This window comes from Coregonus clupeaformis, unplaced genomic scaffold (assembly GCF_020615455.1).
Source record: "Coregonus clupeaformis isolate EN_2021a unplaced genomic scaffold, ASM2061545v1 scaf0148, whole genome shotgun sequence".
Lineage (NCBI taxonomy): Eukaryota > Metazoa > Chordata > Actinopteri > Salmoniformes > Salmonidae > Coregonus > Coregonus clupeaformis.
The window spans coordinates 127,493-148,753 of NW_025533603.1; the positions used below are offsets into that span (position 1 = coordinate 127,493).

The 21,261-nt window shown below is 48.0% G+C and overlaps 1 protein-coding gene across 5 annotated transcripts in view; it reads left to right on the forward strand.

The window, feature by feature from the left end:
• LOC121586222 (headcase protein) overlaps positions 1-19,263 on the forward strand; it is a 51,033-nt gene extending 31,770 nt beyond the window's left edge. Inside the window, exons 2-9 of one of the 5 annotated variants that reach the window (XM_045213756.1) lie at positions 1,068-1,102; positions 3,955-3,990; positions 4,494-4,599; positions 5,811-6,035; positions 6,403-6,543; positions 17,310-17,635; positions 18,061-18,333; positions 18,765-19,263. In XM_045213756.1, the coding sequence (XP_045069691.1) occupies positions 1,068-1,102; positions 3,955-3,990; positions 4,494-4,599; positions 5,811-6,035; positions 6,403-6,543; positions 17,310-17,635; positions 18,061-18,333; positions 18,765-19,031 (1,409 nt within the window). In that variant the 3' untranslated portion in view covers positions 19,032-19,263. Of the gene's footprint in view, positions 1-1,067; positions 1,103-3,639; positions 3,991-4,493; positions 4,600-5,810; positions 6,036-6,402; positions 6,544-17,309; positions 17,636-18,060; positions 18,334-18,764 lie in introns of those variants that run through there. The other 4 variants (XM_045213757.1, XM_045213753.1, XM_045213755.1 and 1 more) reach the window with 4 other exon arrangements.
• Positions 19,264-21,261: the final 1,998 nt, after the last annotated feature.

A 21,261-nucleotide genomic window follows, 5' to 3' on the forward strand; every position in this document is an offset into this window, starting at 1 on the left:
ACACACACACACACACACACACACACACACACACACACACACATACACACACACACACACAGAGAGACAGACAGACAGACAGACAGACAGACAGACAGACAGACAGACAGACAGACAGACAGACAGACAGACAGAGACACACAGAGAAGCAAACCCCCCAGAGAGAGAGAAAGGGGGAGACAAGGCCATAGACTCTGATAAAGAGAGCGAGCGCCCAGAGACCGCTGCTGTATTTAAACTCCATTACCACCACTGTATCACTAATTAAACCTATGTTTTAATTAGGATTTGGACAGCCAGGAAAAGAGGAGGGATAATAAAATGCATTAATCCAACATAATTCTGGAAATGTACTTCAGGTTCCATCTGTCCCTTTGTCAACCCCTGGAAGGATACACAGGACCTTCTATGTATGATGTTGTTTATTAACTGTTTATTGACTCCTTATAAACCGTTTGTGTGTGTTATTGTATTTGCGGGTGCATGTTGAGTAGCAGTGTCCTGTGGTCCGTCAGTGTAGTGATGCTCTTCTCTCTAACACAGTTAGACAGTAATGATTAGCCTACTGTTTTATGACTGTTTAGTGTTACAGCCAAAGTCACACCTCATCCCCCTGACAATGTTTCTCCCTCTCTCTCTATTGGCAGTGTAAAGGAACTTACATTTACATTGCCAAAACAAATTCTAACGATTTACCTCTCATCTTCTTCTTCCTCTCTCTCTCTCTCTCTCTCTCTCTCGCTCTCTCGTCTCTCTCTCTCTCTCTCTCTCGCTCTCTCTCTCTCTCTCTCTCTCTCTCTCTCTCTCTCTCTCTCTCTCTCTCTCTCTCTCTCTCTCTCTCTCTCTCTCTCTCTCTCTCTCTCTCTCTCTCTCTCTCTCTCTCTCTCTCTATCTCCTCGTTTATTCTCTCTCTCTCTCTCTCTCTCTCTCTCTCTCTCTCTCTCTCTCTCTCATCTCCTCGTTTATCTCTCTCTCTCTCTCTCTCTCTCTCTCTCTCTCTCTCTCTCTCTCTCTCTCTCTCTCTCTCTCTCTCTCTCTCTCTCTCTCTCTCTCTCTCTCTCTTTTAGTGGCAGATGGAGTGCCAGTAAAGGATGGGGAACAGGTAAGCCTGACATTCAGGACTTTAACCATCACTCTTTATTCACACAGCTCAGCCACCCTGTGACTCCCAATGGCTCCAGCAGTGGGGTGCTCACTATTCCACGAATGGGGATCTTGATCCAAGATGGTGACCAACGACTAAATTAGCTCTCTACTACTGAAGCCATGAGTGCTACTGCGTCTGCTTGTAGAGTAACTAGCTAGCGCACATGTTGCTGTTGGTTTGCTAACTTCCACTACACTCAAAATGGCGGCTGTAGCTGGAAGGAGGACCAACCTATGTGGTTGGCTCGTTGCTGTTGCTATGACGTCTGCTGCTTCTCTGTCACGGCTCAGTGCTGGCTCACTGTAGAGCAGTAGGAGCATCACCCACCTCTACTCCTCTCACTCCATCCCTCACTCCTCTCCTCTCAGATCCTTTCCACTCCACTTCTCCTTTCAAGTCCTCTCTTCTCTCCTCTGCTTCCTTTGAGATACTGTTTCTAAAATGATCTTCAGCACTTCTTGGATGATTTTGTGGCAGGAGAAAGAGGACCATTTAAATTTAAACTTGAGAAAAAAACGATGTATTTATCTTCCCACCGAATGTACTGTACTGTGGATCGATTATGTATTTCTCCTGACAAACTTGCGCTTCAAAAATGTAATAAAAGAGAAGAGAGAGAGAGAGAGAGAGGAGAGAGACAGAGAGAGACAGACAGAGACAGAAAGAGAAGAGAGAGAGAGAAGAGAGACAGAGAGAGACAGACAGAGACAGAAAGATAAGAGAGGGAGAGGAGAGAGACATACAGAGACAGACAGAGAAGAGAGAGAGAGTGAGGAGAGAGACAGAGAGACAGACAGAGAAGAGAGAGAGAGAGAGGAGAGAGACAGAGAGAGACAGACAGAGACAGAAAGATAAGAGAGGGAGAGAGAGGAGAGAGACCGAGAGAGACAGACAGAGACAGACAGAGAAGAGAGAGAGAGTGAGGAGAGAGACAGAGAGACAGACAGAGAAGAGAGAGAGAGAGAGGAGAGAGACAGAGAGAGACAGACAGAGACAGACAGAGAAGAGAGAGAGAGAGAGGAGAGAGACAGAGAGAGACAGACAGAGACAGACAGAGAAGAGAGAGAGAGGAGAGAGACAGAGAGAGACAGATGGAGACAGACAGAGATAGAAAGAGAAGAGAGAGAGAGAGGGGAGAGACAGAGAGAGACAGACAGAGACAGAAAGAGAAGAGAGAGAGAGAGAGAGAGGAGAGAGACAGAGAGAGACAGACAGAGACAGAAAGAGAAGAGAGAGAGAGACAGAGAGAGACAGACAGAGACAGACAGAGAAAGAAAGAGAAGAGAGAGAGAGAGGAGAGAGACAGACAGAGACAGACAGAGACAGAAAGAGAAGAGAGAGAGAGAGAGGAGAGAGACAGAGAGAGACAGACAGAGACAGACAGAGATAGAAAGAGAAGTGAGAGAGAGAGAGGAGAGAGACAGAGAGAGACAGACAGAGACAGAAAGAGAAGACAGAGATAGAGGAGAGAGACAGACAGATAGACAGACAGACAGAGACAGACAGACAGAGACAGAGCGTAACAGAGAGAGAGAACATGAGAGCTAGGTTTTCTGGAGACTGAACACATCTTTAAGGAGACATGGCACCCGTAGCGTCCAGCTGGTTCTAAGGCCCCGGCTATGGTATTGTCAGGGACAATCCAGCTGATACAGGACTCAGAGGTGGTGTGAGACACTGGTGCTTATCTAGACTGTCACCATCCCCCTTCTGATAGCCTCCTCCTCAGCCCTCTGTATGTATGTCTGTCTGTCTGTCTGTCTGTCTGTCTGTCTGCAGACACAGATCTCACCAGAGAGGACACTGACACCACTACCATCAGCCAGCTTACATCAGTCACAACACACACACACACACACACTCACACACGCACGCATGACGCACGTACACACGCACACACACACGCACGTACACACCCACTGATTGCATGCACGCACGCACGCACGCACTCACACACACACACACACACACATAAAAACGTGTGCACGCATTCACACATACACACACACGCGCGCGCGCCTACACGCTTGCACACAGACACTTCTGTATCAGCCCCCCCCAACTGGCTTGGATAGTGTTCAGTGTTTGGTGTGGCAGACGTAACCAGAGGAGGAAATGAGAGGAGAGAGAGAATCATTGTCATAACATATTCACTCTGCTATACTATGGAACTGATCTGCCTTTTAAACCCTCCCTTCTCTCTGTCGCTCTGGGCTTTGTCTCCTCTCCTCCTCTCTTTCTGGTATTTGACCCTTCTCCTCCTCTATCTTTCTGGTCTTTGACTCTTCTCCTCCTCTATCTTTCTGGTCTATGACTCTTCTCCTCCTCTATCTTTCTGGTCTATGACTCTTCTCCTCCTCTATCTTTCTGGTCTTTGACTCTTCTCCTCCTCTATCTTTCTGGTCTTTGACTCTTCTCCTCCTCTATCTTTCTGGTCTATGACTCTTCTCCTCCTCTATCTTTCTGGTCTTTGACTCTTCTCCTCCTCTATCTTTCTGGTCTATGACTCTTCTCCTCCTCTATCTTTCTGGTCTTTGACTCTTCTCCTCCTCTATCTTTCTGGGAAAACCCAATATTTGTCTCTCCGCGTTCTTCTCCCTCTTTCCCTCTCCTATCCTTCTTTCTAATTCTGCATGTTGGTTCTACTACTCTACCCCTGTCACTATCACTTCTCTCCTCCTCCTCTTTGTCTCCTCCCACTTCCTCCATGCATGTGGACGTCTTTCTCTCCTTCTCTCTTGTTCCTCCTCTCTTATTCTTCCCTGCTCCTTCTTTCCCCATCCCTCTCTCCTATTTTTCTCCTTCAGCATGGATGTTCAGAATTTTCATGGGAAGGAATCAATGTAAGTGTTGTGACATCATTCCTTCATCTACCTTTATTTCTCTATCTATTTGTTTTGATTTATTTGATTTAACTCACCTTAGGTAACCTACTACTTCGTCCCCTCACTCCCCCTCCCATCTAACTCTCTCTATACTGTATCGTTAACTCTCTCTCAATGTAGTAGTGCACTGTGCACTGTAGTGACCATAACAAACAATCAACCAGTGTGAATGTGCACTATGTTCTTAATGATTGCAGATAAAAAACAACACTTCCCATAATGCACTTCAGCACAGTCAAGCAGGAAGTTGTTCCAACAACGACCATGGGAAATGTCAATTTTTTGTCAGATGATGACATTGTTGCTTTTTGACGCCGTATTAACCCAATATCTACCTAACTTCTCCTCTCACCTCACTCTGAACTCTGTGTGCTTCTCTGGCAAACATTTCTTCCTCCATCCCTTTCTCCACACTCTCTCGTCCTCCATCTCTCTATCATCCTCTTCCCTCGTTCCTCTAGCTGTCTATGGAAGACACCATGTCCATCCTGCCTCGTCTGAAGAGGAACAACTCCAATAACTACGGGATCGGTGCTCTAGCTAAGTCCTCACTGACAGGTGTGTCAGGTGTGTGTCTGTCCTGTAACTGGTAAACTGACCCCATGTCGGCTCCCGCTTGGACAGGCGCTGGAGCCAACATGGCCCCAGAGTGGGTTCCCCTGATTCACTTCCTCTCTCCATAATGATAATCCTCGTCAATGGCTGACCCCCAAGTCATTGATGGAATAACACTTAAACCTAACGACAACCCTATAGAAAAAATACACTACCCACAATACATTGTTATGTGGCTTGTTGAGTTAACAAGAGGTGAGTGGGAGGTGTAGTTGTTTGTCTGTTATGTGGTTGTGAAGCAGCGTTGAACTACTCTAGTGTCTGTGTAATGTGTCTACTGTCTCTGAGTGTAGTCTGAGTTTGTGTCTGTGTGTTACAGTGTGTATAACTGTGTAATGTGCATTGTGCACTGCGCAGTGCAGTGCAGTGCAGTTAGTAGTTTTGTACAGTTGTAAAGTGCAGTGAAGTGTATTGGAATGTAGTGAACTGCTAACTCATCATATATTGACTTGGACACATGAATTACTGAGCAAAGCCATAATGTAAACAGCAGACAGAATACAGACCGTCATGGCGGAACATGATTTCTAAAGTACAGTGTCTTCCGCAGTGTACTATATGCATCAGCTGAGGATGGCTTAACAGTTACTGCAGGGGGAGTGGGGTTTTTGCTTATCCAGCGCAGGCAGCTTAGCAGAGGTGTGAAAGCTATCATATCAACAAGCCAACCTCTCATTACTCACTGCCCTCTGGCCATCTCACCCCAATTAACCTCCTCAGTCCCATGATGCACCTCTCCCAGAGCAGACATATCTGTTTCCTCCTCCCTGTCCTCCATCATCCTCCTCGGTTCCATGCGTCATCTCATCTACCTTACCAGCGTCACCTCCCTATTCAGTTAGCCATGAATCTAAAGCATGTTCATTAAGCCGTTCGTTTATCTGCTCATCCAGAGGCCCTTATCGGCACCACCCTAAATAGTGACAGGATAAGACAGGCCTAAATGTGGAATAATAACATATCTAATCTCTTTCCTTCCCCATCTCTCTCCAACCTGATGCCTGTCTCCTAACTCCCCCAAACTCCACATTCACCCCTTGTCTAAATCCCTTAATATTCCTCCAACCCTCCCTTAATCCACTTTCACCCTTCTAACCCTCCCCAATACCCGCATCAATCCCTACATCCCTCTTCATTTCTCCCCCCTCCCCCCCCTCCCCCAGGTGTGAATCGCTCCATGAAGGACAAGGTGACCAAGCCTACGTCCATGGCCCAGGGCCGGATGGCACACATGATCGAGTGGCAGAACTGGGACATGTCTGTGGTGGGCCCGGGGGGCGTCTCCGTCCCACGCAAGTCTACGGCAGAGCAGGAGATGGAGAGACGGTTGGAGAGCGACGCCTACAGCGACCTCAGCGACGGGGAGAAGGAGGCTCGCTTCGCCGCAGGTCAGAGGGGGGAAGGGAATTTGTCACTGTGAGAGGTGACAGGAGCAATAGGAGTGGTTGATGCTGATTTATACAACCAGGGGGTTTTTCAGAGAAAACTCTCACAAAATTAAGCCTTTGGGCAAAAGGGTTCTCATGTGTTGAACCCTACATCATAACAAGACTGTTTATAGGTCAGCTAATTGGCATGGCATAACACCAGCCAAATTGGTCAACATTGGCTTAGGCATAGCAGAACCATAGATATTAAATCTGGATATTACATCTTTCTATAAATAGCCATAGATATTAAATCATTATGGCTCTGAGGGAAAGCACCAGCCAACTGAGACGTTACAATGACCGTGACTTACCCTCTGAACTCCAGGTATCCTGCAGCAGTTTGCCATCTCCCAGGCAACGCTCATGGCCTGGACCTCCATGGATGGAGAGAGCCTGAGGTCAGGGTCCAACCAGGGCAGTGTGGCCCACCTTAGCGAAGTCAACCAGGAGAGCATCACCAGCCGAGGTAAGGGACTACAAATATGGCCTCTAAACCAGCATGTATCAGCCAAGATAAGGGACTACAAATATGGCCTCTAAACCAGCATGTATCAGCCGAGATAAGGGACTACAAATATGGCCTTTAAACCAGCATGTATCAGCTGAGATAAGGGACTACAAATATGGCCTCTAAACCAGCATGTATCAGTCAAGATAAGGGACTACAAATATGGCTTCTAAACCAGCATGTATCAGCCGAGATAAGGGACTACAAATATGGCCTTTAAACCAGCATGTATCAGCCGAGATAAGGGACTACAAATATGACCTCTATACAACCATGTGTCAGTTGAGGTAAAGGACTATAAATATGGCCTCTAAATGAGCATGAGTCAGTCGAGGTAAGGGACTACCTTGACAAACTACAGTAGCACCAATCAACTAGGGCAAAAAAGTTTAAGGGATAGTTTAAGGAGCTAAATAGGATCCTGCACTGTGGAACCTTGTCTAAAATTTGCAGCTGTCGTATCGAGTGAGTGGTGGCAATTATTGCTGATAAACAAAGGAGTCCGCTCATACTGAATCCTTGATCATAAGTTTATTCAGATCCCAAGCTTCAGCATAAGTGACAGGTGACATGACACCCGGAGAGCGACGCCTCAGAATGGCCGCTCTGCCTTCTCCTTCGTTTTTCCCCCTATTTATAAACAATGCAAAAAGATGCTCCCTCTTCTGGCCAATCACCAGTCTCCCCTGTCTACAACACACTTCCTGTCTGTTGTATGTGGCGTTACACTAAAACATTCCCTCTTGATACTAAAATCAACATTCTCTCTGGTTCCACTTAAAACATTAACAACATCATAATCTCAATACACTACACAGCCAAACACGTTTTTGCATAGGCTTGAGATCAGGCAAAGCTGGAGTGTAGTGTGTGGGCTACAATATGCGTCATTTTGCTCAGTAACAAAGGCATCTTATTCCATCTCAGCTTGGAGGGTTAACTCTGTACTCATTTCAGGTTCGCAAACACAGCCTGGGTGAATGCAAGACCAGGGATTTCAACTGTATAAATAGTACACTTGGCCATTATTATTCCACATCACTGTGTTGTCCGTTACAGTGCTCCTGTATTTCTCCTTCTCATGCAAAGAGGCGTTCAGACATGGAGACGTGTTGAAATCATAATGTGGTTTTCTCCCTGTGGTTTGTTATTGTGAGATAACAAATGGCCTCGAGACTGTGTGATGATCATTAGTTTAATCACAACTTCAGTTATTTAATGTTATTATATTGCCTGAAGTCATATAACCGTAGAATGTTAGTGGTAAAAACGATTTGGCTGTCGCTGGATGTATTTTTACACAGTTTTGAGTCATCATTAAATCAAATCAAATCAAATCCAATTTTATTGGTCACATGCGCCGAATACAACAGGTGCAGACATTACAGTGAAATGCTTACTTACAGCCCTTAACCAACAGTGCATTTATTTTAAACAAAAAAAGTAAGAATAAAACAACAACAAAAAAAGTTGAGAAAAAAAGAGCAGAAGTAAAATAAGTGACAGTAGGGAGGCTATATATACAGGGGGGTACCGTTGCAGAGTCAATGTGCGGGGGCACCGGCTAGTTGAGGTAGTTGAGGTAATATGTACATGTGGGTAGAGTTAAAGTGACTATGCATAAATACTTAACAGAGTAGCAGCAGCGTAAAAAGGATGGGGTGGGGGGGCAGTGCAAATAGTCCGGGTAGCCATGATTAGCTGTTCAGGAGTCTTATGGCTTGGGGGTAGAAGCTGTTGAGAAGTCTTTTGGACCTAGACTTGGCACTCCGGTACCGCTTGCCGTGCGGTAGCAGAGAGAACAGTCTATGACTAGGGTGGCTGGAGTCTTTGACAATTTTGAGGGCCTTCCTCTGACACCGCCTGGTATAGAGGTCCTGGATGGCAGGAAGCTTTGCCCCAGTGATGTACTGGGCCGTACGCACTACCCTCTGTAGTGCCTTGCGGTCGGAGGCCAAGCAGTTGCCATACCAGGCGGTGATGCAACCAGTCAGGATGCTCTCGATGGTGCAGCTGTAGAATTTTTTGAGGATCTGAGGACCCATGCCAAATCTTTTTAGTCTCCTGAGGGGGAATAGGCTTTGTCGTGCCCTCTTCACGACTGTCTTGGTGTGTTTGGACCATGATAGTTCGTTGGTGATGTGGACACCAAGGAACTTGAAGCTCTCAACCTGTTCCACTACAGCCCCGTCGATGAGAATGGGGGCGTGCTCAGTCCTCTTTTTTTTCCTGTAGTCCACAATCATCTCCTTTGTCTTGGTCACGTTGAGGGAGAGGTTGTTGTCCTGGCACCACACGGCCAGATCTCTGACCTCCTCCCTATAGGCTGTCTCATCGTTGTCGGTGATCAGGCCTACCACTGTTGTGTCGTCGGCAAACTTAATGATGGTGTTGGAGTCGTGCCTGGCCATGCAGTCATGGGTGAACAGAGAGTACAGGAGGGGGACTGAGCACGCACCCCTGAGGGGCCCCCGTGTTGAGGATCAGTGTGGCAGATGTGTTGTTACCTACCCTTACCACCTGGGGCGGCCCGTCAGGAAGTCCAGGATCCAGTTGCAGAGGGAGGTGTTTAGTCCCAGGATCCTTAGCTTAGTGATGAGCTTAGAGGGCACTATGGTGTTGAATGCTGAGCTGTAGTCAATGAATAGCATTCTCACGTAGGTGTTCCTCTTGTCCAGGTGGGAAAGGGCAGTGTGGAGTGCGATAGAGATTGCATCATCTGTGGATCTGTTGGGGCGGTATGCAAATTGGAGTGGGTCTAGGGTTTCTGGGATTATGCTGTTGATGTGAGCCATGACCAGTCTTTCAAAGCACTTCATGGCTACAGACGTCAGTGCTACGGGTCGGTAGTCATTTAGGCAGGTTATCTTAGAGTTCTTGGGCACGGGGACTATGGTGGTCTGCTTGAAACATGTTGGTATTACAGACTCAGTCAGGGACATGTTGAAAATGTCAGTGAAGACACTTGCCAGTTGGTCAGCACATGCTCGGAGTACACGTCCAGGTAATCCGTCTGGCCCTGCGGCCTTGTGAATGTTGACCTGCTTAAAAGTCTTACTCACATCGGCTACGGAGAGCGTGATCACATAGTCATCCGGAACAGCTGGTGCTCTCATGCATGCTTCAGTGTTGCTTGCCTCGAAGCGAGCATAGAAGTGGTTTAGCTCGTCTGGTAGGCTTGTGTCACTGGGCAGCTCGCGGCTGTGCTTCCCTTTGTAGTCTGTAATAGTTTTCAAGCCCTGCCACATCCGACGAGCGTCAGAGCCAGTGTAGTATGATTCAATCTTAGACCTGTATTGACTCTTTGCCTGTTTGATGGTTCGTCGGAGGTCATAGCGGGATTTCTTATAAGCGTCCGGGTTAGAGTCCCGTTCCTTGAAAGCGGCAGCTCTACCCTTTAGCTCAGTGCGGATGTTTCCTGTAATCCATGGCTTCTGGTTGGGGTATGTACGTACGGTCACTGTGGGGACGACATCATCGATGCACTTATTGATGAAGCCAGTGACTGATGTGGTGTACTCCTCAATGCTGTCTGAAGAATCCCCGGAACATGTTCCAGTCTGTGCTAGCAAAACAGTCCTGTAGCTTAGCATCTGCGTCATCTGACCACTTTTTTATTAACCGAATCACTGGTGCTTCCTGCTTCAGTTTTTGCTTATAAGCAGGAATCAGGAGGATAGAGTTATGGTCAGATTTGCCAAATGGAGGGCGAGGGGAGAGCTTTGTATGCGTCTCTGTGTGTGGAGTAAAGGTGGTCTAGAGTTTTTTTCCCTCTGGTTGCACATTTAACATGCTGGTAGAAATTAGGTAGAACGGATTTAAGTTTCCCTGCATTAAAGTCCCCGGCCACTAGGAGCGCTGCATCTGGATGAGCGTTTTCCTGTTGATTAATGGCCTTGTACAACTCATTCAGTGCAATCTTAATGCCAGCATTGGTTTGTGGTGGTAAATAGACAGCTATGAAAAATATAGATGAAAACTCTCTTGGTAAATAGTGTGGTCTACAGCTTATCATAAGATACTCTACCTCAGGCGAGCAAAACCTCGAGACTTCCTTAGTATTTGATTTTGTGCACCAGCTATTGTTTACAAATATACACAGACCGCCACCCCTTGTCTTACCAGAGTCAGCCGTTCTGTCCTGCCGATGTAGCGTATAGCCTGCTAGCTGAATGTTATCATTGTTGTCGTTCAGCCACGACTCAGTGAAACATAAGATATTGCAGTTTTTAATGTCCCGTTGGTAGGATAACCGTAATCTTAAATCGTCCATTTTATTCTCAAAAGATTGAACGTTGGCTAATAGGATTGATGGAAGAGGCAGTTTACTCGCTCGCCGTCGGATCCTTACAAGGCATCCGGATCTGCGTCCGCGATATCTCCGTCTCTTCCTCACGCGAATGACGGGGATTTGGGCCTTGTCGGGTGTCTGTATGATATCCTTCGCGGCCGCCTCGTTGAAGAAAAAATCTTCGTCCAATGCGAGGTGAGTAATCGCTGTCCTGATATCCAGAAGCTCTTTTTGGTTATAAGAGACGATGGCAGAAACATTATGTACAAAATAAATTACAAATAACGCGAAAAAACACACATAATAGTACAATTGGTTAGAGGGTTGGTTAGAGGGCTGTAAAACGGCAGCCATCTTCTCCGGCGCTGTTCTATAAAACGTCTATTAAAGTGATGTAATGTAAGGTTGCCGGCATGATGCTCGCTGACTCTTAGCACCAACATATCAACTCAGCACACCTTGAAGCGCTTTTGGCAGATTCAGCTATCTGAAACTTGTTAGGACAATGTCCCAAAGACGTGTCTACGAATAAGTGTTATTTACCTAATTATTTTGTGTTTGACAGCCTTTTTATATATAACGGCGAGCCATAGCATTGGCAACACACAAACTGATTGTCACGATCATTGACTGAAGACACGGACCAAGGCGCAGCGTGATAAGCGTACATACTTTTATTTAACGTACTTAACGACAAAAACAACAAACAAACGATACGTGAAGTCCTGAGGTTATAACACAACAAACCTTTACGGATCAAGATCCCACAAACTAACTGGTGCCAACAGGCTGCCTAAGTATGGTCCCCAATCAGAGACAACGAGCTACAGCTGCCTCTGATTGGGAACCACCCTGGCCAACATAGAACTAAACGATCTAGAACAAAAACATAGAAAACTAAACATAGAAAATCCACACCCTGGCTCAACATTTAAGAGTCCCGAGAGCCAGGGCGTGACAGTACCCCCCCCCCCAAGACACAAGAGGGTAGGGGCCGGGTGGGCATTCTGCCTCGGAGGCGGATCCGGCTCCGGGCGTGACCACCACCTTTTCTCCACCTCTCCGTTGCGCCCCTGGTCTGGTCTGGCCCCGCTGACTGGAGCTGGACCCGACAACGGTGGACCAAACCTTACCGGCTCCGGACTGGAGCCGCTGGTCGGAGCTGGACTGGACACCGGTGGAGCGGATTGCTCTGGCTCCGGAGTGGATCCGCTGACTGGAGTTGGACCGGACCCCGGTGGAGCGGATTGCTCTGACTCCGGAGTGGAGCAGCTAACCGGTGCACCAGGCACCGGTGGAACAGGCACGGGCCGTGCCGGACTGGACACACGCACCACTGGCTTGGTGCGGGGAGCAGGAACGGGCCGGGCCGGACCGGGCTGACGACGCGCACCACTGGCTTGGTGCGGGGAGCAGGAACGGGCCGGACCGGGCTGACGACACGCACCACTGGCTTGGTGCGGGGAGCAGGAACAGGCCGGACCGGGCTGGCGACGCGCACCACTGGCTTGGTGCGAGGGACAGGAACAGGCCGGGCTGGACTGGGAACACGCACCACTGGCTTGGTGCGGGGAGCAGGAACAGGCCGGGCTGGACTGGGAACACGCACCACTGGCTTGGTGCGGGGAGCCGGAACGGGCCGGGCCGGACTGTGGAGGCGGACTGGAGGTCTGGAGCGGAGAGCTGACACAACCCGTCCTGACTGAATGCCTATTTCCACACAATATGTGTGAGGCATCAGCACATGACGTACAGGGCTGTGAACTCTGTGACGTCACGAGAGGCTACACAGCTTTCAGCGGGATTGCTCAAGTAGTGCAAGGAGACAAGGTTCAAACAAAACAAGGATTTTATTATAGGTCTTGGGAAATTAACGAAAATATAACAAAATTCTGTTCTCTTGTGGCTCTTTAAGGGTTAACAGTTCAGGGATGTCTCTTCCACATCCAAAGTCATAATTCTCACTCGCTCAGATAACTTTTCCCCAGCCTTACTGTAGTCCACGTTGCAGCTAGTGGCCAACCCAGCAAAAAGTCCTTCCAAATGTCTCTCACGTATTTCCACAGGTGCATATATCCAAAGGTGAGTATTTCCCAAAGGTAAGTATCTCCAAATCCTTATATTCCTCATGGAAGTGGACGTGCAGCACTCTTGTCCTCCAGAGAGCCCAGGTTGGAGACCGTGTCTCTTCACCCCCACACACTCCCTCAGTGTGTCTCTTCCCTTCCCAAACCTTCAGCTCATCAGCTCCTCATTTGTTTCAGCTGCGTGGGAAGATTGGCCATAGAGGGGTGGAGTTCCCGACCATACCAGCAGATGGAGCCATAGCTGTCTGGGTTTGCAGCCACCTCAGGGGGATGTAACGTCCCTCCAGGACACAGCCTCTCGTGACATCACACATCCCCCTCCTCGGGACCGACGTCCTCGTCGGGGTAAAGGCAGCGAAGAAGGCATCACGCCGGGAGAGGGCGTCCGCATTGCCGTGGTGCTTGCCAGCCTGCTCTCTCTTCAACTCCTCCACCTCTAGGACCAGGGACTCAGCCTCCTGTTGTCTCTCCTTGAGTTTCTTACTGAACGCATCAGCCTTGGTTTTAGCAGAGTTTAGCTTCTGTTGAGCAGCTTTCAGTTCCTTCTCTCTCTCTGCCTCCACATTCTTCATCTTGTTCTCCAACACCTTGTACTTCTCCTCTGCCTTCTTCTGGACCTCCTTACTACTGCGCAGGGTCTCCTCACACTCCTCGATGGTCCTGCGCAGCCTCTCCAGCTCCTCCTGTTGCTTATGGAAGGAGCTCTGTTGGAGTTTAGCCTGGAGGATATCTAACTCTCCTGTCTTCATGTCTAACTGTTGCTTTAACAAACGATACCTCTCAGCGGTCCCCTTCAGACCAGACAGTTCTTTGTCCAGATTCTGTAGCTCCGTCTCTGTGTCGGTCTGGGCACCTGCCATCCCTATCAGAGCCCGGGCGGGAGTGAGTAATTCGGAGGATTGCACGGAGCCTTCCCAGGATGAGTCTTGCCTCTCCGTTTCCGAGGTACTCGGGTTATCCTCTCCTGAGACTCTCTCCAGAGTGGGTAAAAGGCTGGGCAGTCTCGTCCAATTAGGACAGGGACGGGGAGGGAATCAACCACCCCCGCCGTCGTGTGTATGGTTCCCCGTGTGCTGGTCATTGTAAGTTCAGTAATGGGGTATTCTCTGGTGTCCCCATGGACACAGGAAACTGGGAGGACTTTCCCGGGGTCAGACACGTTGGGCCCACCAAATCCTTACGCACCAGGGTGGCCCGGCTACCAGAATCCAGTAAGGCCTCCACATCATGGTGATTCACAGTTACCGGGCAGGTGGGGGGGTCGATCTGGGCCGCCATCTACGACTCCCAAGAGCGAGGCAAAACGGTGTGTGGGTGCTGAGCTGGAGGACTCCGCAGTGGGCATAGGTTCATCGGCTGGTTTCCCACACTGCCAGGAGATATGTCCCATCTCCCCACACCGGTAACACTGTCGAGTTTCCCCCTCCTGGTGTACTCTTCTTGGACCCGCCTGGTTTCTGGCTCCCCCTGGAGCCGGGATAAGTCCTGACGTGGCTGGGTTCGAGACCTTGGGGTCCTTTGGACGGGTTCTTCCCATTTGTGGTGGGGCCGCACTCCTGGGGTCTTTTCGGGAAGCATTCAGCATCTCCGCTGTGGCCTGGTACTTTTCCACAGCTTCCACGGTCAGATCAGCCGTGGTCAAGGCCTGTTGACTGATGAACCGTTTTGCCTCATAAGGCAGGGCGCGTAGGTAACGATCCACCACAACGGCCTCCACCACCGCCGCTGCTGTATTCCTCTGCGGATCCAGCCATTTCCTTGCGATTCGGACAAGTTCATGCATCTGCGCCCGAGGAGGTTGGTCTGGTTGGAAGGTCCAGCTGTGAAAGCGCTGGGCCATACCAAACTTTGTGAGTCCATCTCTGCTGAGGATCTCAGACTTCAGGGCATCATAGTCAGTAACCTGGTCAGGGCCCAGGTCCCGGACAGCATTCAGCGATTCCCCGGTTAGAAAGGGGGCTAACAGACCAACCCACTGTTGCTTGGGCCAGGCTTCCCTAGTGGCTGTGGCCTCAAATGCATGCAGGTATGCCTCAATGTCATCGGTAGCTCCCATCTTAGATATAAAGTCACTTGCCTTTATTGGGCGGGTATTTTGGACCACCCTCTGTCTCTGCAACTGCAATTCCTCTGCCTTCAGAAGGTTGGCTTTCTTTTGCTCCTCCAAGAGAGCCACGTTTGCTTGCATCTGGGCTTGCTGGCCAGCAACAAGGGCTTTCAATATGTCCTCCATTTCAGTCGGGCGGGGAGCCTACGGCCAACTTGGAAAACTGGGTGATCAAACCTTCGGTATCCTCCTCTGACATGCACTATTAACGCTTGAGCGTGCCCGTATTCTCCACCATCTGTGACGTCACGAGAGGCTACACAGCTTTCAGCGGGATTGCTCAAGTAGTGCAAGGAGACAAGGTTCAAACAAAACAAGGATTTTATTATAGGTCTTGGGAAATTAACGAAAATATAACAAAATTCTGTTCTCTTGTGGCTCTTTAAGGGTTAACAGTTCAGGGATGTCTCTTCCACATCCAAAGTCATAATTCTCACTCGCTCAGATAACTTTTCCCCAGCCTTACTGTAGTCCACGTTGCAGCTAGTGGCCAACCCAGCAAAAAGTCCTTCCAAATGTCTCTCACGTATTTCCACAGGTGCATATATCCAAAGGTGAGTATTTCCCAAAGGTAAGTATCTCCAAATCCTTATATTCCTCATGGAAGTGGACGTGCAGCACTCTTGTCCTCCAGAGAGCCCAGGTTGGAGACTGTGTCTCTTCACCCCCCACACACTCCCTCAGTGTGTCTCTTCCCTTCCCAAACCTTCAGCTCATCAGCTCCTCATTTGTTTCAGCTGCGTGGGAAGATTGGCCATAGAGGGGTGGAGTTCCCGACCATACCAGCAGATGGAGCCATAGCTGTCTGGGTTTGCAGCCACCTCAGGGGGATGTAACGTCCCTCCAGGACACAGCCTCTCGTGACATCACAACTCGTACTGGCGCTACAGCACGTGGCACTGGCGCAGGACATACGGGACCGAGGAGGCGTACTGGAGGCCACGAGCGTTGAGCCGGCACACCCCGTCCTGGCTGCATGCCCATCTTAGCACGACACGTGCGTGGTGCTAGCACCGGACGTACAGGACTCCTGCCCAGTCTCACGCTTCCTAGCCTGAGTACGGGGAGTTGGCTCTGCTCTAACTCTAGGCTCCGCCAACCACCCTTTTAGCCCCCCCAAAATGTTTTCTTGGGGCTGTCTATCGGGCTTCCTCCTCGGCCGGTACCCTCTGCGTTGCCGCTGCTCCTCTCTGTAGCGCGCCTCCACAGTCTCCTCCCAAGGACGGCGATCCATTCCGGCCTGAATCTCTTCCCAAGTCCAGGATCCCTTCCCGTCCAGGATCTCCTCCCAAGTCCAGGCTGTCTGTACCTGGACACGCTGCTTGGTCCTCTTTAGGTGGGATCTTCTGTCACGATCGTTACAGGAAGACTCGTGGAACCAAGGCGCAGCGTGATAAGCGTACATAATTTTATTTAACGTACTTAACGACAAAAACAACAAACAAACGATACGTGAAGTCCTGAGGTTATAACACAACAAACCTTTACGGATCAAGATCCCACAAACTAACTGGTGCCAACAGGCTGCCTAAGTATGGTCCCCAATCAGAGACAACGAGCTACAGCTGCCTCTGATTTGGAACCACCCTGGCCAACATAGAACTAAACGATCTAGAACAAAAACATAGAAAACTAAACATAGAAAATCCACACCCTGGCTCAACATTTAAGAGTCCCCAGAGCCAGGGCGTGACACTGATATATTCCCCCATTTATTTTCCTCCTTCGCACAAAATGGCCGCAATACCTCAAAAGTTTTAATGTTGTTATCAGTCAGTGGGGGATATTAGTCGCCTTGTTCATCCGTTAAAAAAAACTGATTGGAATTTGAGATGGCAAAAACTACCACGACTCACCCTTATTCATATCAGCCATGTTATTGGCTGAATTATAGGTCATTTTAATGCAGGGCAGACAGACTCCCCAATGGCTATACAGTCATAATGCTGATGTATTAGCCTACTCGGTGTAGCTACACTTGGGGTCTGTCTGGGGATCGTTCAAGTAAAGTCATTAGCTCAAGGATACATTTGGGTCTGAGAGGGTTGGGGTGTCCCTCAGGGATATCACATGATTCCTCTCGAGGTTTCCTCTTTCTGAAAAAAGGCTGATGTCAGAATTGTAATTTTTTTTGCAGTTTGATGTCCATGAGGTCCAATGTAGTGCATCCGTCAAGGACAACCAACCGCTTATCCCACCTCTTCACTCTTCTATTTTCTCATTCTTTTTATCCTCTCAGACCAGATATTGCACCACTCTTCTGCAGACATGTGGCCCAACACCTATGTCGCCCAGGGCCTCTACTGCCTCTCCTCCTCCGACGCCTGGGAGCCAATCAGCAACGAGCCCTCCGGAGTGGCCTCTCCTGCTGCTGGCTCCTACGTGATGCAGCAGGGCGGGACTTCCTGTGATGGGTATGATGGGAACGTGTTGCAGCAGCAGCAGCAGCAGCAGCAACAGCAGCAGCAGTTCAACCTACAGCAGCAGAGTCAGCTCCAGCAGCTGCAGCAGCTGCAACAGATACAGCACTACCAGCAACAGCAGCTCCTGTATCAGCAACAACAGGTGAGGAAAAACAACGGTCTAATATGAGAGGAAAGCAATAACAATCAATTTCCATAGATAGGCAATATTCATTCATGGCGTAGTCAGGCGTCTGATATTTAGATTTTTAATGGGGTTTTCTCCTTTTTCTCTGGGGTATTTTGATCGAGAAAAGAATACTGAATTCGGCCTTTGATATGGTAATGTCGTCAGAGATTCAGCACTACATTATTGTATCTCCCTTCTTAGTACAACACAATTACCCTGTCCCTTTCAATCCAACATTATGCTTAAAGGAAGAAACATCCCTTAACCACAGATTTAGGATCATATTTCCAGAGTCTTTACCATTAGGCGGGATAAACAAATATCTGATCCTGTATCAGTGGTTAGAGGGAACCTTTACCTACATACGGCTCCTCATTGTCTCGTCCTTCTCTCCACAGTCTCTGGAGCAAAGGCTGCACAGCGCCAACCACTCGTTGCAAGCCACACCCAACAGCACCATCCACAGCCTGGCCCCTGCCACCCACGCCCCATTGGTGGACCTGTGGGGGGCGGGGCAGACGGAGTCCTATCACGCGGATATTGGAGGGTACAACATAGGCGTGGCAGCGGTGGTGGAGGCGGCTCTGAGTGTTCCGTCTGGGGACGAGGGGGCGGGGACAGAACACTCCCCTCTGCTGGAGCAGCAGGAGGAGGAGGAGGAGGAGCTGAAGGTGAGGTCATATCAGGTCACAGGGTCATCAGGGCCCAGTTTTTCAAAAATGATCTATTTGGAATTTGCCTATCGGATAGAATTAAATGCATAGAAATAAAATGAATAGAATTGGAGTCCCCATTCAAAACAATGATTTGTCCATTCTATTAATTATATTTCTATGCATTTAATCCTATCCGATAGGCGTAATCCAGATAGATCATTTTTGAAAAACTGGGCCCTGAGTTCATATCAGTGCAGAGATGTACATCCTTGATGCTTTAATATATGACAGGGAGACATTTATATCTGAACTCATTAATAAACCCATGCTTTCTCCTCTCTGTGGTTAGAGAATCATGCAGTATCTGTTATACTCTAAACATTTCTATCTGAATGCTCTGTAAGTGTCACCCCCTGACCAAGCCCCCTGCTCTGTCCCCTGAACAGGACGAGGAGGTGACACTGTGCATGGAGCCGGAGTCTGCCACTCTAACCCAGCCCACACAGCGAGACGAAGCCATCGCCTCCGGGGGCAGTAGTCCGGGTCAACGTAGTCCGGGGCGCAGTAGTCCAGGGCGCAGTAGTCCGGGGCAACCACCAGCACAGCAAATCACAGATCGGAAGGCCTCTGATGTCAGCTGTGGAGGCATCCAGATGCTGGAGGAGAAGGATGAGAAGCAGGGGTCCGCTGTTGCTGCCATGGCAACCAACTGATTGACAGATCGTCCTGAGAAGACGTGACAGGCGTCAGGAATGACTGATCCTAATAATGAAATATTTATCAATAAATCTGTTCCTTTTCAGGTATCAAACACATTTCTGATGGGATATAAACTCTTGTGACCACTGAAGAGGAGGAAGATTTGGAAACGGACTCATACAGTGACAACAGCTGGTCCAACGGATAACCTTTTTTTGGAAGCATTACATCCCCGAGAGAAGGAGGAGGGGGAGGGAGGGAGGGAAAAGAGGTATGAGGGGATAATCAAAAGAGGAGGAGCAGCTGAGATACAGACATCAGGGAAAGAAAACCGAGGAGGAGGAAATTGAAACATGCATGCTTTTTAAACAAACAACTTGATCCGGTCCAGTGTCAAATATGATAATGATAATAACATCTATAGTTATAAAACATATAATGACCACAATGATTTTCTAACAAAGCAAAAAATCATGACAACACAAAAATCTATGTATAAGTGAATGATAAAATAATATATATCAAAATCACGGATTTTACAACAATATCTCTCCATGGAAGAGCTACTCTGTTTACAGCTTACACTCAACACATCAAATATAATATTTTCAACCCCATAACTTGAAGAACAGCAACACTCACATGGTATACCCTCTCCTCTTATGTCGTTCACATCTGGCATCCACAACACTTATAGAACTAACTGCACGAATACAGAACAACTTTAGTAGGTTGGGTTCATCATAACCCCCTTAAAATTACACCTATTCGATTATCCCCAAAAACCAATTAAATCCAAATTGGGTCTCTGCAACCTAACCACTGCAGTGAAATCTACTTTAACCCTCCTAACACAGTTAGAAAGACACAACGTTACTATGTTGCTGTGTTCTCCAGATGTCCAAGGCACATAAAGGCTGCAGGCCTCACCTGTCAGCTGCACACACAGCACTGCACAGTTCAAGGATTGTACTGTACAGTAAGATAGTGTGCTTCCTAGTTTGTCTTTCCGTATGTTTCTTCAGAGTAGTATGGACTACCTGTCCTATATTGAACTGTATAGACTTTGCACTGAACCTAGGACACTGGGCTGGTGCTGGGCCAGAGAGGGCTAAGGGCATGGTGCTCCTGGTAGTCTGCTTGACCGTGCATCTTGACTGACAGGTCCGTGTCATGGAGTGAATGGTGAAGAGACAGAGCTGTAGTAGTGAATCTCTTTGCACTGATGCAATCCAACAGATCAGAGACTGCCTTTGGACTCTGTCACACGTCAATGTCCTTGATTACTGTTCAGAAAGAGCTCTTAGCATCACCAAGAACCAAAACAAAACCACTAGACGAAATGGATTCTGAGCTGTTGTTCCATGTTCCAAACTAGAGATGGCTGGAGAAAGAGAGAGTGCTTTGGAGTGTTTTAGTACCAACAGAAACAGAATTTAGATTGAGATGTGATTTGTTTTAACTCAGATTGTTGTTTTGATGTCAGCTCTTGGGGACAATACCAAGCTTTTCTTTGTGGAGAAAAGATGAGAAAATGTTTCTCTCAAAGGTGTAATTTAGAGCTGTTTGAATTGGGTACTGATTCTTAAAAGAGCAAAAACACATCTTCAAAATTGTAACTAATTACTGTGGAGCCAAACACAGGTCTCCTAAATGGCTTGTGGCCACTACTGTCGTACAGATGTAAATACTAATGAGAGAGTATATGAACCACCTCTCTCACAGCCACGACTGCAACAGTTTCTTTATTTTTCTACAAGTCTCAGTCCCAGCTCTTTCTTTTGGGAATCTTTGTGAGCTCCCAAATGAAGCTTATTGCGTTTAGATTTGTTTCTATCACCACACAAGTAAAAGGAAAAGGATAGTGGAATATCAACATTGTAAATAAATTATTAATAAATTATATTAATATTAATATAAATAGTGTGATCATTGAAATATTGGATATCAGAATATTGTTGTAAAATAATGCAAAGGACCTAATTTGACTGGGTCCAAGGAGAACATTGAAGTCAAACAGGCAATAGAACTGAATACTAGAACCAAACACTAGAACCAAACAGAACCGGTATCTTCCTACTCATGGTGACTACAGTGATGGAGCAAAACTCTACATGAGCCGAGTGTGATGTTTGAGTTAGCGTGTGTATTTCCCGAAGAGGAATGTGTGCATCCCAATGGAAGAATGGTAGTGAAGTTCGGAGACATGATAGAATAGTGGAATTTGCTTTGGAGATACTGGTC